The 16,531-nt window shown below is 40.4% G+C and overlaps 1 protein-coding gene across 2 annotated transcripts in view; it reads right to left on the minus strand.

The window, feature by feature from the left end:
- Positions 1 to 16,531, minus strand: part of nebl (nebulette) — a 155,742-nt gene that overhangs the window by 112,249 nt on the left and 26,962 nt on the right. For both annotated transcript variants that reach the window (XM_084049302.1, XM_084049301.1), the window contains exon 4: positions 1,012 to 1,119. In XM_084049302.1, the coding sequence (XP_083905428.1) occupies positions 1,012 to 1,119 (108 nt within the window). The remainder of the gene's footprint in view (positions 1 to 1,011; positions 1,120 to 16,531) is intronic.

The raw sequence follows: 16,531 nt of genomic DNA on the forward strand, positions 1-16,531 counted from the left end.
AGTTTCTGTACTATTCACTCAATCGTATTAACCGATACATCATTATTTTGCTATGATTCAACTGCATTGCAGATTAGTAGGCAGAGACACACCACCAACAACACCAACATAACTACACTACAAAAGAGACATGGAAAACAAAGTGAAAACAGAGAGTGAGAGAGTGGGGGGGGAATCATTCAGCCAATCAGGAAAGGAGAGAGAGAGAGAGAGAGAGAGAGAGAGAGAGAGAGAGAGAGAGAGAGAGAGAGAGAGAGAGAGAGAGAGAGAGAGAGAGTTACCTGGATAACAGCTGATGATGGTTAGCAGATCTTCAGTCCATGGAGTATCTGTGACATCTACACACACACACACACACACACACACACACACACACACACACACACACACACACACACACACACACACACACACACACACACACACACACACACACACACACACACACACACACACACACACACACTGATATTCACACTCACACTCACAAACGTAAAAAAGAATGTCTTATCAACTGCCAGTTCATATCCAGAGTAAATTAAATGTTAAGCTTTGAGTTAATTAAAATACACTTACATTCAGAGATCCTCTTCAAACCTTCAACGTCTGCTTCATTGCATGACAACTAGTTAGTGTGTGTGTGTGTGTGTGTGTGTGTGTGTGTGTGTGTGTGTGTGTGTGTGTGTGTGTGTGTGTGTGTGTGTGTGTGTGTGTGTGTGTGTGTGTGTGTGTGTGTGTGTGTGTGTGACCCAGTGACCAAAATGCACCCCATATCTCTCACACACACACACACACACACACACACACACACACACACACACACACACACACACACACACACACACACACACACACAGTACATCCACACACAAGCCCACACGAGATGAACAGAAAACAAGGCAAATATAACAGTACACAGAGGAAACATGGCAAAAGGAAGTGTGTGCGTGTGTACACACACACACGTGTGTGCGTGTGTGCGTGCGCATACGTGCGTGTTTGCGTTCGTACATTACTGATGTGTTCCTGTGTCTTTCGGAGCCGCTGCATTTCTGGAGTGTCAGACATGCTACTGTACCCACGACCTTTACTGTCCTCAAAGTCCTTCTTGTACCTCACCTAGAGAGAGAGAGACAGACAGACAGACAGACAGACAGACAGACAGACAGACAAAGAGACAGTATAAGAAAGAGAGCTCTACAAGTGCTTTACATACAGTATGATTTTTAAAAAACTGCATATAGAGAAAGAGAGCCTCCATTAGGCCACAATTGCTCTAGGGACTGAGCTTCCCATTCACGGGTGACTAACTGGATGCCATGGCCATTGACAAACATTGGCCTGTGTGACATGTGCCTGGTGACCTTCAATGCATCCCAGAGGAAAGCATAATCCAAGTTTGAGCTCTCATCTCTGGCTCATTTGTTTCTTAAGCCATAAATGAGATAAATGTGAGGCAAAAAGGAGATTTCAGCTTATGGCTCCTGTTTCTCATCGTTTTCTCCTGAGAAATAAACTCAGTATGTCTCAGATGGAACCTCTGATGAGCCATACAGGATATCTCAAAAATGGCTTAAATGTTGCTCAATGTAGCAGCATTGTTGCATCTCAAATGTATGTTTCTCATTGTTTTCTCCTGAGAAATAGACTCAGTATGTCTCAGATGGAGCTCTGTTGAGCTATACAGGAGATATCAAAAATGGCTTAAATGTTGCTCAGTATAGCAGAATTGTTGCTTCTCAAATATAGCTCAGAGTGAGAGCTCAACATAATCTCATTTAGAGCTCTTTAATACTGAGATCGATCAAATCCCATAAGACTCAGATAGGCACCAGACCTTAATTATTCATAACATATCAAAGGTCTACCAAAGTCTGACCACTAGAAATGACTCAAAAGACTCCTTAATTTATTATTCATCATAGACAAATCATTTTGGTGATCAAATTAGCACATATCAATTATATAATAGTTAAGTCATTATAAGCATATTTATTCATATTTATGGGTGGCAGTGGCTCAGGGGTAGAGTGGCTCACTGTGGCTGGATGGTAACCACAAGGTTGCCAGTTCAAACCCGGTTTCACTGAACCTCTACAGTATATTGCTCCTGATGTGCTGGTTGGTGCATTGCTTGGTTTCCGCCGCCATCGGTGTGTGAATGGGTGAATTGATGCACAATCTATGTAAAGTGCCTTTGATAAAGGCGCTATATAAATGCACCATTTACCATTTATGTTCAAATCTGAAAAAGTCCAATGTAATTGGACATTTCTCCTTTTTCCACAAGACAAAATGTCCAGTATCAGTGATTTAATTTCAGTTATTATTAACAATTTGTTAAAGCCTTCAGGATATCTCATTTGACACCAATAAGGAATTAATTCATTATTTCTGGGACTTACTATGAAATACAAATACAACAAGACCAGGAGACCTGGTTCTGCCAGACCCAGAATAAATTCCCTTTTATGCCCATGTATGGACGAAAGGGGGACAGACTTTTACGCCCATGTATGGACGAAAGGGGGACAGACCGTGTTATGCCCATGTAAGGACGAAAGGGACCGAGTTATGCCCATGTATGGACGAAAGGGGGACGGACAAAGCCTCATGTAGGCCGACCCCCTGGGTCTGGCAACAAAAACTGGGAAACCACGTGATAGATTATGAACGTTTGGGACAACGTTCATAATCCAAGAAATAGGTGACTAGTATCATAAACAACTTCCCTAGGCTCTACTAGGCCTAGGGAACCAGCTTAAAGTTGGGGTGCCTGCAACCTTATACAGGGATTTTAATTCTGACCTCAATAGCTTCGACTACAGTACATACCTGGACAAGGAAAGTGGTGCTGTGAGGATATTATTTTTTGATTTTCGAAGCGCCTTTAACACCATACAGCCCCCCCCCCCCTTCTGAAAGACAAACTGAACAGCATGCATGTTGGCCCACACCTTGGCCCTCATTTATCAACGCGGTGCAGCCCAAATAATGGGCGTTCGGCGAGATCACCGCACCTTTCGGCATTTATCAATATATCCTGACGTGGGCTTTATCCTACGGTAGGCTGAAATCTCACGTCTGGTCGAGACCAGTTGTTGACGTTGGCTGCACCCGTTTATTCCATCCTAGACCTGCGGAGCAAGCATTGTTTGACTGAGAGGCATCTGGACACATAATCCACTCATAAATGTATATCTACACTAATAAATAATCGCTGTGAAAATATATCATTTTATAAACTAATTTAAACAAACTTCTTTAACAGTCATTCGGTTAAGCTTGCAGATCTGTATGGCTGCATTGGCTATTTGAAAATAGCAGATCTACAAGCTCACAACAGGTCGCATCGCAACGCGTTGTGAGCTTGTAGATCTGCTATTTTCAGCGCAGATCTACTTGTTTGTCACGGTACGACACTCCTAAGTTGACCTTCTATACTTTTGGAAGGCTCATAGAGTCTTAAACCTTAAGACCATACCAAAGGACAAAGTCAAAAAAAAAAAGTGCCGTAACGGGACAAACAAGACATCCATGCGTGCGTCTCAGCCAGTTCTACAACATATCCAAAAAGTGGACCCTAAGTCCTTATCGTATTCGAGATATTGAGCAAGATAGCGAAGCCGTAACCATAGCGAATTAAAGGATAATTAAATCATGATTTGATATCAGGGTTTGATCATCTCGACTTTTGGCATTATTTTGTAGTGTAGATTTAGGAAAAAAATATATCGGGGAAATCACGGGCCTGGAACACCCTAAAACCAACCAGGAAGTGGCCTTTTGAAGCACTTCCTGTTTTCCGAGAAAAATAAAACGTAAATATTTGGAATCAGTGTCATCATATTTGTCTAAAACCAGAGTCTCGAAGAAAAATATAATTTCTAAAATTTTAGCAAGAGTTGACCTTTGCAGTCTTTTCGCTGAACTTTGAGCTTTATCAGTGTCAAAAAAAATCAGGGCTGGTGCCAAAATATCCGGCTTACTCTCAATATGGATGGAGAGAAGTTTTAGATTTTTTAAAAATATCTGGAGCGATTAGTTCCAGATTTTGTGCTAACTTTTGTGACAAAAGTCAACGTCCAATCTTTTTGGTGAGCTTTTGTATTTCCCAAGGTCCTAGAAAATCGAGACCTATTCCATTCAATTCAGCGTCCTTTTCTGAGTCAGAAAAAGTGTTTTTAAATTTAAAAATAAAATATTTTTAAAAAATGTGAGAAAAGATAAACTTTGAACTATTTCAAAAATCTATAACTTCCCTATTAAACAATACTAGACTATTGTGTAACCTACCATTCGACTCAAAATGATCTAAATAAGAGGGTGGAAGGGTCAAAATAAAATAATAATAATAATAATATGTTTGTGAAAAAAGCTTCCAAGTTTATGACATTTTAACGCTTGTTTAAACCACTTTATAAGGGTCATACAAAATCGAGACCTAGCCTATTCGATTCAGCGTCCTCTTTTGAGTCTGAAAACATGTTTTTTAATTTAAAAAATATATTTTTGAAAAATGTGAGAAAAGCTTAACTTTGAACTATTTCAAAAATCTATAACTTCTTATTGCAGATCAGCTATTTTCTTTTTTTTCTTCGACCATTTTTTTAATATAGTTTGTTGATTACTTTTGATGCAGTATTTTTTTTTTTTTTTAGGTATTAAAAGGGTTACTTAAATTGTCACTTCACTGTCACTGCCACCTACAGATCCCCCCCTATCAGGTGGGGATCCCCTGGGGGTCCCGACCCACAGGTTGAGAACCTGACCAGACCTACAGTGCGACATTACGTCATTACGTCACGCAGCTGTTCAAGGCGGAGCTTATCAGTTTTGAAACGGCCGGTCGGGTTCAGCCAGAGAAACTAACCGTCGGCTAAGAGAACATGTATTTACAAACCAGTTGCTTCCGTGCTTCTACTCTACTAGATAACAGGTAAGATGAATTACTTTATGGAATTAAAGTGTTATCCAACTTGTTAGTATCGTAAACGTCGTGCATTTGTCGTGTATTAGCTATGGATCACACGACGCTCGTCCATCACGAGCGTCACGGCCGAACTTCAACCAGTTTTTTGCACTTTCTCCATTTACAACCTGTACATCTGCATAAACGTTCAGATTTTAAATATAAAGTGCTCAATCTATGGTCACGGATGTTACAAGTCTACTCGGGCACTCGGCAATACCCGTAGCGTCTGTATTGTTCAATAAAAAGCATTTTAATTCGATCGATGGCCATTTTCTCCGTATTTCTGTACGCTTTCAACTACTTGACCCTATCGGTTGGGAGGAGTACTGCACTCTGTTATATTATAACTCTATGACAAAATGGCCACCGATCGGATTAAAATGCTTTTTTTTTAACAATCCGGAATATACGGGTACTTACACCGACCCGAAGTGGATTGTAACATCCGTGGCCATGGGGTAAGCACTTTATATTTGAAATCTGAACGTTAATGTAGATGTAGGGCATTACATGGAGAACGTGCAAACACCAGGTTGACGTTTCGTCATGACTGTCATAATACAGGGGGTTATACCATAGACTGTATAAATGAGATGGACAAACCCCCTCCGCTGCTTTCTACAGACCGAAAATGAATCCTTTGCTGCAGACTGTGGCTCCGCCATCTTTCACTACGCGTCAGAATGAGTTCAGACCATTATTGGTTGGGTAACTTGTCAATCAAGAGCGGGGGGCGGGGAATGAATGCTATTGGTTGTGTAGCGTGTCAATCAAATCATCCCGCCCCTCCTAGAGAATAGCCTACTTTATCGTCAATTTTATAATAAATAGAACCATAATTTAGCAAAACGCATATCCTGATGATTGAAAGGAGACTTTAAACTAGCGACTGGAAGCATATAGAATTTATGACAATTTTTATTACAGTAAGAAAATCGAGTCTGAAAGTTGGTAAAAACCCATCGGCTTGCGTTAAAATAAATTCTTTCTGAACTCACAGGTCGGCACGGGTGAAACAGCGCCTCTCGCTGGACATTTACTAAACATCCGGGTTGGCCTCATAGTAAATATCTCAGCCTTGCCCCTTGGGTTATACAGACTCACGCATGCCCAAACATCACTGATCTACAAGCTCACAGCGACGCATTGTGAGCTTTCAAATCAGTTTTTTTGGGGCATGCAACACAGTCTTAGACATGGCATTAGCATATTAATGTCCATGTGGTGCATGATGTCATTGTTTATTTCAGGTATAAATCAGACCACATCAGTGAGAGCTAATGTTGGCCTCATTTGTTTTGACTGTAATTCATTATTATTATTATTATTATTATTATTATTATTATTATTATTATTATTACATCTATGAATTTTGTTTTGAACCTACAGTACAAAGTAAAATCATTTAATTTAGGGAAAGAGAGTACAAATGTACCAATGGAATGAATGGATCCTTAAGACCAGGGGTCTTCAACGTTTTCAGGCCATGGACCCCCTAGCTGAGAGAGAGATGAGGCAGGGACCCCCTCTATATTGTATAAAATTGTGTTTCAGATTCAACTTTTTTTGTTTACTTGGTCTGTTCTTTTTCCCTCTTTGCCAAAAATAGCTGATCTACAAGCTTGCAGCGTGAGGCGTTGTGAGCTTGTAGATCTGCTATTTTTGGCTAAAGTTCTCCTCACAAAAGGGATGCTAAGGTTCAATTGGTTAAGGTAAAATAAATAATCATATCACACAAAGATTTGGCGGACCCCCTGTAGTAACTCTGAGGACCCCCTAGGGGTCCCGGACCCCCTGTTGAAGACCCCTGCTTAAGACAGTTAAATTAACATATAATCATATCACACAAAGATTTGGTGGACCCCCTGTAGTAATTCTGACCCCTTGTAGTTATTCTGAGGACCCCCTAGGGGTCCCGGACCCCCTGTTGAAGACCCCTGCTTAAGACAGTTAAATTAACACTGAGTTTAGTCTGCACATTTTTTACTGTTTTTTTCTAATCTGTTTTAAAGCATTGCAAATACGGAGACTATATGGAGGTCATGTTTTAGTTTAACAGTCTATTGTTATGTGGAAAGCAACAGACAAACACTGTTAACATGCAAACCATATATGTCAAATTATCTTTAGGTGAAGTTCTCACAGCTACACAATGGATGCTGAGCATTGAGGTCGGTCGTTGTGGCTCCACAGATCAACTTCCTGGCTGGAATGGCAGTTTTCCAGTTATTACAACTTTGGTGTACCAGGAGGAGCACGCCTGTTACACACTGGAATTCATTCAAAGGTAACTTTCTGCTTGAAGTAGAACCATCATGTGTAACTCAAAAGATGTGCTCTCTTGTAGAACAGCTGTGAGTGCACCTTTTCCATATGTGTTTTGTGATTTCAGATGTTTCGTTGGGATCAACCCATTGGCGCAATTTGGCGGTGGCACCAAACAACAAAGCTGCTCAGCCAGAAAAGTGGGTTTGTCCTCCTGTCTCCTCCCTCCTGAAGCAATTGATGGACTTCGATTGGCTTTGAGTGTAAGTTATGTGCAAAACATTTGGACCATTCTCTTCCCCACTATATGAATGACATTGTCATGGTCATATTTTAGTAGAGTTTTATTACTTAATTAGTTTTTTTTAGATCTCTATCTCAGGCTCTGATTTTAGGAGTTGTTCAGAAGTAAAGAAGTGGTCAGAACACTGTCTTAAGTTACATTTTATTTATCTATTTGTAAGAACGTTTCGATTAGCTGACCTTCATTAGGTAGCTAAGCAAATAAATCTTAAGTAATTGAATATGGTGTGCAGGACCACTTATTTTCTTCTCTACGTTGGCTGTCATCTCCTGTGTAACTGCATGTCCTTTGTAAGTAGGTGTGCAAAAGGACTTTACCTATTAGGTGTTGTTCAGAAAAGGGAAAGTCAACTAATGTAAGAAGAAAGGATCACAGGGCAGTTTCTGGATTGCCCCTCACCTCCCCAGACCTGCCATCTTCTAACTGTCCACACACCTTTCCTCATCACCTGTCTCACATGACAACTGTCCCCAATTCTCAGCCCTGTAGATACCTGACCTTCTCTGCTTGTCTTCCCACCTACACCTCATAATCAGCTTTCAATACTTATATTGTTCTTTTTTGTGCCCTTCCAGATTGTCATGTCACTGATTTCCAACCATGAGTTCCTCACCCCGGTGGATGCCTGCTGGTTTAGACATCCTGCCTGAATGGACTTTTGACATCTCCTTAACGGACTTGTTTGCCGTGTGAGTTTTATGCCTCAAGAGTTTTGGTTCCACGCCCTTTTTCTCTTTTTTTGTTTTGGTTTATTTTCAGATATTTTTTTCTAATGTTAGATTTCATGTCTCTCCAGCCTTCTGCTCAATGGTCTGCACCACAGCTAGCAAGCCCTAAGGCCATCACACCAGTCCATACCCAGGGCTTCTGTCCACAGATTCCTGACACGGTACAATGTTCTTTTCAATACTATGTAAGGTCTTTACTTAACCCATTTAGACCTGGGAACGATTCTACAAATGTCTTCTAAATCCTGACAGTTTTCTGAAAAAACCCTGTTTCTATGTCAGTCATTCTCAAACATTTTTATGTCGAGGACCCCCAAGATTATATGTAATTGGCTGCCGACCACCATCTGAAAATATGTTGTTCCAGGGACCCCCCTGAAGCAAAGATTTCAGTTAAAAACGCTCTGAAAAAATATATCCAAAGATTTGCACTACATTTTCACGTTTTTTCAAAAAGTGCCGGGCTATGAGATTGTAGATCTGCTATTTTTCAATAGCTAAAGTATAACATAATGCTTAAAACACCAAAAGGAGTCCCGTACAAAATGGGTTAAAGATACAAATGTCGTAAGTGTTGGTTAGTTAATCTACAATTGGCTGTAGATTTTCAATTTGACAGACTACAAACTACCGCTAATATTATTTTGCTATGTCTCCAGCTTTATGATCCGTTTTCAAGTGGGGCTAGCCCTTGGGCCACACCGGTCTTTCCCCAGGCCCAGCTCTTGACACGGTAAAATGTTTTCAATACATTTAATGTCTACATTTAAGTTGTGACTTTGTAATATTTCAGATATACTGTAAGTGTTGGTTCACTAGTAGTAAGAGACCACACCTTCTGCTCAAATTTAACAGTATCGCAGGGCAAAGCTGTGGATGAGAAGGTTTGTTGGGGAGGAGGGGGGAATTAATTTGAGTCAACTGATCTCGGGTGTATTTATACTGTGGTGAATGTTATGTGATGAACACAACACTCCATTGAACACAACTTCATTTAGTAAATGTATTTGTACTGATCTTTGACAGACTACAAACTAATGTCATTTTTCTGTCTCTCAGCCTTATGACCCATTTAACTATGGTCTACAGCCATGCCCTCCGGCCTCTACACAGGCCTGTCGACCTGTTGAAGAGGTATGTTTTCTTTAGATTGAATTTATTTGTGACTTGTATTACATTCCACATTGCTTTTGATTGGTCTATCTAAAATCCACAATGCATTGCATAAAGGCATAGCTATTTTTTAAAGATCTTTGACAGACTACAAACTAAGGTTACTTTTCTATGTCTCTGCAACCTTGTGATACCTTTTACCCCGATCTACAGCCATACCCTCCAGCCTCTTCTACACAGGCCTGCCGACCTGTTGATGAGGTATGTCTTTCTTAACCCATTTAGACCTACAAGCTCGGAGCACAGCACTCGGTGCTGCGCTATGAGCTTGTATAGTAGCCTATAGTTTTGATGATTTTTGACCAAGTACAATTAAGGGCCTTTTCTCTTTTCTGCACAGCCGTATGCAGCTACATATATGGACTTGGATCAGTGGAACCAAGAAACACCCAGTGTACTGCAACCTCCATCTCCGTCCAGTGATGCTCCAGTAGAAGGTGTGGTTCCTCAGCTAAGTGTCAGCAGACTTGGCACTGTTGTCCTTCAAATTCAGGATTCATAGATGAGTTTTGCATTCTACTTTTTTTTTTTTTTTACTTTTCTTTACAGTTTTTGACGTGCTTTCAATCTTTCCAGGTCAACCAAATCCATCGGACCAGAGCATACCAGAGGGTCAAGGGTGGCAGCCTTGCGACTCTTGTCGGTTTGAGGTGGAGAAGCTCCAGCTCCAGTTGAGGAGGATAACCACTGTGCTCTCCAGTATCAGTAAGTTTTATTGCCTGTAATGTTGCAGTTTTCAGTTGTCTGCTAATGTCTTTGTCTCACTTGAAACTTTACTTTATCCTGTACCTCTTTTGTGAGTTCTCTGACATGACTGGAAAACTTTGGTATCCCAAAATATCCCTACATTTTCTGTTTACTGAAGAGCAGGGGAGATCGACCCCTGCTACTGAACAAATACTCATCAATGACTGCTATCAGAATATACTGTAGAGCTATATAGAACAGTACTCAATCTTATTGTTTTACAAATACACTCAGTAGACTCAGATTTTTTTGTCTTTGTTCTAGGCTCTGAGCAACTAGACGCACTGAAGGGCTTTATCACCCTGGTGACCTAGAGTCTGGAGTGTCCAGTCTCGGGCAGCAGGAGCTATATCCAGGTATGGATGTTTACGTTTGCCATACATTTCACACTGAACCTGACGTTCTTGGTAGCGAGTGATCCGTGTTGTGAGCTGCAACTAGATAGTGAAGTTTTCAGAAGGTCACAGTTGTCTGTTTTCATGGTGCACTGAGCGCAGAAAGGGGTCAATGTAGCTGAGCCTTACAAGTGCAAAACTGATGTCTTAAAATGCAGTTGGTTAATTGCTCGCTCTCTATTCACAGGCTGTGGACAGTTGATTTCCTCTGTGCAGCTGGCAGCCATACACCAGCGTGCCAGGAAGGACTGCAAGAGGCTATTCCACGCGTTGTTCGAGGTGTTCTTCACCCATGAGGAGTGCCGCAATGCCGTCATATGCGGAAAGCATGGTGTCATCCCAGAGGGGAAGAACAAACTGGATGAGGCGAAGAGGGATGCACTGTTCAGTAAGTATTTGTCACACCACTAGTTCCTCAGAGTAGTGTTATAGATGGCCAGTCAGTGGAGTTGGTAACCACTTATAGATATCTTGGGACCATAATCGACAATCGTCTGAAATTCGATTCCAATACTGAAATTGTTTGCAAGAAAGGCCAGCAGTGCCTTTTCTGTTTAAGGAAGTTAGCCAGGTTTCAGGTAAACAAATCAATGATATAGAGCCTTCATTGAATCTGTCATATACTTTGCTGCTATTTGCTGGTATGATAATCTAGGTATTAGACAGAAAAATGCCCTTAAAGGAGAATTCCATACTAAAAGGCTTTCTTACCTTTCTTTGTAGTTGTTAAGTACACACCAAAGAGGTCCAGGTGTTATTTTGTGCAAAAGCTCCTTATTGGCCTTATTTCCCCTACCATGAGCCCTAAATGAATTGCATTGAATGGGGCTATGGGGTGTTGTGCTAATTCGCTTATTTCTTTTGCTCAAAATTATTATTATTTTTGTATATATCCTCTTTCCATAATGTAAATAATATCCCAAGCGGCACACTTTACTACTTATTTCGATGGAAATAAGCGAATTAGCACAACACCCCATAGCCCCATTCAATTCCCATTCCATTCAATGCAATTCATTGAGGGCCTACGGTAGGGGAAATAGGCAATAAGGAGTTTTTGCACAAAATAAACACCTGGACCTCTTTGGTGGGGACGTAACAACTACAAAGAAAGGTAAGAAAGCATTCTAGCATGGAATTCTCCTTTTAAGGGGGCTAAAAAGATTGTTGGGGGTATCTTGTGACAATATACACATGTCTGTCTTACTGTATTGTGTTTTAGGGCGTTTATTATCTGCTGTGAAAGGCCCAGCTTGGGACATATAAATATACTTGATCCTTGACAAATCTTGGTTTTGTAAATTATATTCTCAATTTATGATGTCACCAATACATTATCATTGGGCAATTTGGCTGCCTTTGTGCAGTAAAAAAAATGCATGTTCCAACATGTTGCGCTGGTGGGACGTACAGTACACTCTGAACCAGGTTGGCCTCGTCTGTGGCTATGCTGTGCTCAGTCTGTAGAGTCATATAGTCTTTAAAATGTATATATTTAACCGGGGGAAACCCATGTTGACTGACTTGTGTCATGTCATTCTCTGTCTGCAGACTACGTCTTGCGGTGTTCCTCTCTGGCATCATGGACCAATGGTTTCAGTGAAGAGGGCTTGAAGAAAGCCATGACCAACAAGTGCCGAAGCCGTGCTGCAAAGGACTATGTACTCCCCAGTGTTTTTGGCAGCAGATTTTAGTTTTAGTCATTATTCTCTTGAATAGTTTTCACTTAGTTTAGTCACCTGGAATGTTTTAGTGTTAGTCTAGTTTTAGTCAACTAAATGTCATAAGATTTTAGTCGACTAAATCTACAGTTGATTTAGTCGACTAAAAATGTATTTTGTCGGGCCTTGATGCCGTCGTAATGACTGTTTTTACACTTGCTGAAAATATCCAATCTACAAGCTCACAACACGTTGCACCGCAACACGTGAGCTTGTAGATCTGCAATTTTCAGCATGCAACTAATTGTAAGATGACATATACTAGATCGCTTGTCCACTAGTCCCTTCCTAACATTTTAGTCTAGTTATTTGTTGACGAAATTGTCAGTATATTTAGTCATCATAGCTTTTATTTAGTTTCCATTTAGTTTGTCAGTGGAAAAAGGTAGAACATTTTTCGTCTTAGTTTTAGTCTCCCCACTCCCAGTATACCTAAGTTTCAACTTTTATGTAAATTGATGCCAATACATTTTTGTTTTTGTACATATAAATATATGTTAAAGCTGCCTGCTGTTTGTGGATACTTCAATTAATGCTGTTTTTTAAATATTTATTAGCATGTTCACTCATTTATACCTCAATGAGAAATGGGAAATTAAATCTCAATTATTGCTAATGTATGTCTCAATGAGAAGCTAAAGAGACTTAACAAAGCCAATAGGGAGATCTCACCTATGCCTCATTTATCACTCAAATACAGCTCTTAATGTATCTCGCCTATGTCTCATGTATCTCTCAAATACAGCTTTTAATGTATCTCGCCCATGTCTCATTTATCTCCCAAATACAGCTCTTATTGTATCTTGTCTATTCCTCATCTATCTCTCAAATACAGCTCTAATGTATATACCGCTGTCTCCCCCTATGTCTCGCTTACGGATCCTAGTATTCAAGTTAGGAGCCATAAAATCCATAGGTGATCTTTAAGTGATCTTCAAATGAGAAATAAAAGCTGGTTGCTCAAGAGAAGCATCTGAGATTAAAATGAGAAGCAGATTTTTCCTCTGGGATGTACCGTTCAATGCATGTACCGTATTATAGGTATTGTAGATCTGCTATTTTTGAATAGCCAAAGAAATCTAAAAATGACACAAATACCTTCCCAGTCTAAATGGCTTTTTAAAAGCCATTTAAGCTAAAACTAGGCTAAGTTTGAACTTAGTGTGAGGTGGTGCAACTGGCTCCTGAGCACTAAATATGAGAGTTGTGTCCTGGAGTCATGTCTCGGAGTTGGGTAAGCCTATCTAAGTTATTCTCTTCCAGTCTTATTAGAATTGTGTGGAAGTCAACTCTTAGCCACCGAATTCTCCAGTTTGAATATAGTCGGATTTCCACCACAAGGAGAGGAGAGGAGATACGTTTGAGGCATTGTTATGCTTTAATTCAGATAAGTCTGTCTTGAGCAGAGGTTGTCAAACTTTCTCATGTCAGGGACGCCAAAATGTATACGTATATGGCCACGGACCCGCATCAATATTTCATGCCAGGGAGTCAGGGTCCACCATTCAAGATTTGTGTTGTTCAGAGCGCTCTATGATGTCAAAAACTCCAGAGCATATTTCTGAATATTCCCAAAAATGACATTTGTATGGTGCCAGACAGTCTGTTGTGTTGACATTGATTTAGCTTTATCTTTTAAATTAAATGTGCTGTAAGTGATATTTCGTGTTTATAAGGATTTTGTTTAAAATGTAAAGCTCTATGTTCCAATAGTAATTGTTCCAATAGTGACTGTACAGTAACAGGGGTCTCCCTGTCTCTCCAGCTCTTTAATAAACAGAAAATATATCTTTGATGAGGAGAAAACCCATTTATCAGTTTAAATTTTATAGTGTTCCAATACCAATGTGTTTTTGTTTATTTTAATCACTTCTAATTTAATTTGTTTATCCTGTATCAGTTATATTTCCTGATTGGATGAAATTGTGTTTTCTGTTTACTAAAGAGCTGGAGAGAACAACCTGTTACTGAACAAACACTCTATAGCAATTATTACTATGGGAATATAGCTATTTAATACTTATTTTAACTAATAAATATCACTTACACCCCCTTTAATGTTAGTTATTAAAGTAGATATGTATATGGGCATGCATTCGTGTGTCTATACAGTACGTGCACGCATGCTCATATTTCATTCCACCACGGCAGTGGAGTCAGTGCAACCCCATGTCAAAAAGGTGTGGACATGCCACTAGTAGAGACACAGGACACCAAGGACAGAGTGAGAGGAGTCCTTTTGCTCCCTAGGAGCATAATTATCGTTGCTCTCGGGCAGATACCTTGTATCTCCATATTTCAACTTTTTATGTTTTTTCTTGAATTAACACCCTACTTCATCATTCAAGAGTGTTGCAAAAAAGTAGTAAAAATATTTTCTATACTTTTCTCCCTAGGTACACTAGTGTTAATTTGGTTAACCCATTAAGACCTGGAACGCATCTGTGTCATTTTTTGATTTGAGCTAAAAAGCAAAATAGCAGATATACAGGCTCATAGCGCGGCTACGAGCTTGTAGATCTGCTATTTTTTTTTTATCATGAAAATGTGTGCAAATCTTTGAATATATATTGTTTTAAAGCGAACATTTTTAATTCAAATCTTTACTTCTGGGGGTCCCTGGAACAAAATATTTTTAGACGGGGGTCAGCGGCCAAATACATATCATTTTGGGGGTCCTTGACATGAAAGAAATTGAGCACCACTGATATAGAAACATACGTTTTTTTTCAGAATACTGTTGGGATTTAGGAGACATTTGTAGAATCATTTTCAAGTCTAACACCCTACTTCGCCATTCAAGAGTATTGCAAAAAAGTAGTAACAATATTTTATATACTTTTCTCCCTAGGTACACTAGTGTTAATTTGGTTAAGGATGTTTTCCCCTATGTCTGTTTGTTGCTGCGTCTGTGTGTTGTATTGGCATCCATTCTGCAAAATATTGCTGCAGAATTACATCGCTTTGGCACAAGAATGGTTATTTGTTATCAATAAATTATTGCATGTTTTTTTTGTTCCCGTGTGTTTATTTTAAGAAACCTTGCCAAGCATTATAACATCATCTGGTGACCCGATATGGGGTCTAAACCCACACATGCACGCACGCACACACACACGCGAAAAAAAAACAACCTTAACAGCATGACTCCTTTGGTAGACCACGGAGTGGACATCTGTCTTTTTGTGCCACAGTGCGAAATACACACACATACAGTATGCGCGCGCACACACACACACACACACACACACACACACACACACACACACACACACACACACACACACACACACACACACACACACACACACACACACACACACACACACACACACACCCTTACCTACAACTCAAAGTTCACACCCTCAGCCTCACTTTCTACCCTTTGTTTGTGTAGCGCCTCATAAGGTGCCGTTCAGCGTGATGCTGTTTTTATCATTGAATATACAGTAGGCTAGAGTACCACTATACACATTCCTAAATTCCTGTTGTCATGACTTCTCAGCTTCAGGGATTACAAGTCCCAAGTGTGTGCGTGTGTGCGTGTGTGCGTGCGTGTGTGCGTGTGTGCGTGCGTGTGTGCGTGTGTGCGTGCGTGCGTGCGTGCGTGCGTGCGTGCGTGCGTGCGTGCGTGCATGCGTGCGTGCGTGCGTGCGTGCGTGCTCCATGGTTTGGGGATTGCCACACAAACGCATCTGAGGTTGTTATTTTCCATTCATGGACACGCACCTTGCAGCATCTTTCGCCAACCCACGGACGGGTAACCAAGAACCTTCCATTACTATTCCACCTCCTGAGCCGTACTTCGCCATTCTATGACAGTAGCAAAAATAGCAGATCTACAAGCTCAAAACGCGTCTCGGTAGATCTGCTATTTTCAGTATTTTTGAATGTCAAATGCACTTAGTTATACTAACTTTTTTTACTTAAATACAAATACATTGAACATAAAAAAGACAACAGAATTGTAATACTAGTCATTGAGCTACTAATATAGACTGAAGTAATTAAAGAGGGTCATGTTTGCATGTTTGGAATTGTAACAGCTGAAATCAATAATATATCAATATTCCAATATTAACCGCATTAAGTGAAGGGGGGGCGCATGTGGCCCCCGGGCCGCCAGTTGCCCATGTATGCCCTAACACGTATAGACGCCCGATAAAGCCGGATGAACCACAGTGGATTCGAACCCACAACCTCGTGGTGGTGGGCAGGGACTT

Source organism: Gymnoscopelus microlampas (genome assembly GCF_963454915.1).
Source record: "Gymnoscopelus microlampas genome assembly, chromosome: 22".
NCBI lineage: Eukaryota > Metazoa > Chordata > Actinopteri > Myctophiformes > Myctophidae > Gymnoscopelus > Gymnoscopelus microlampas.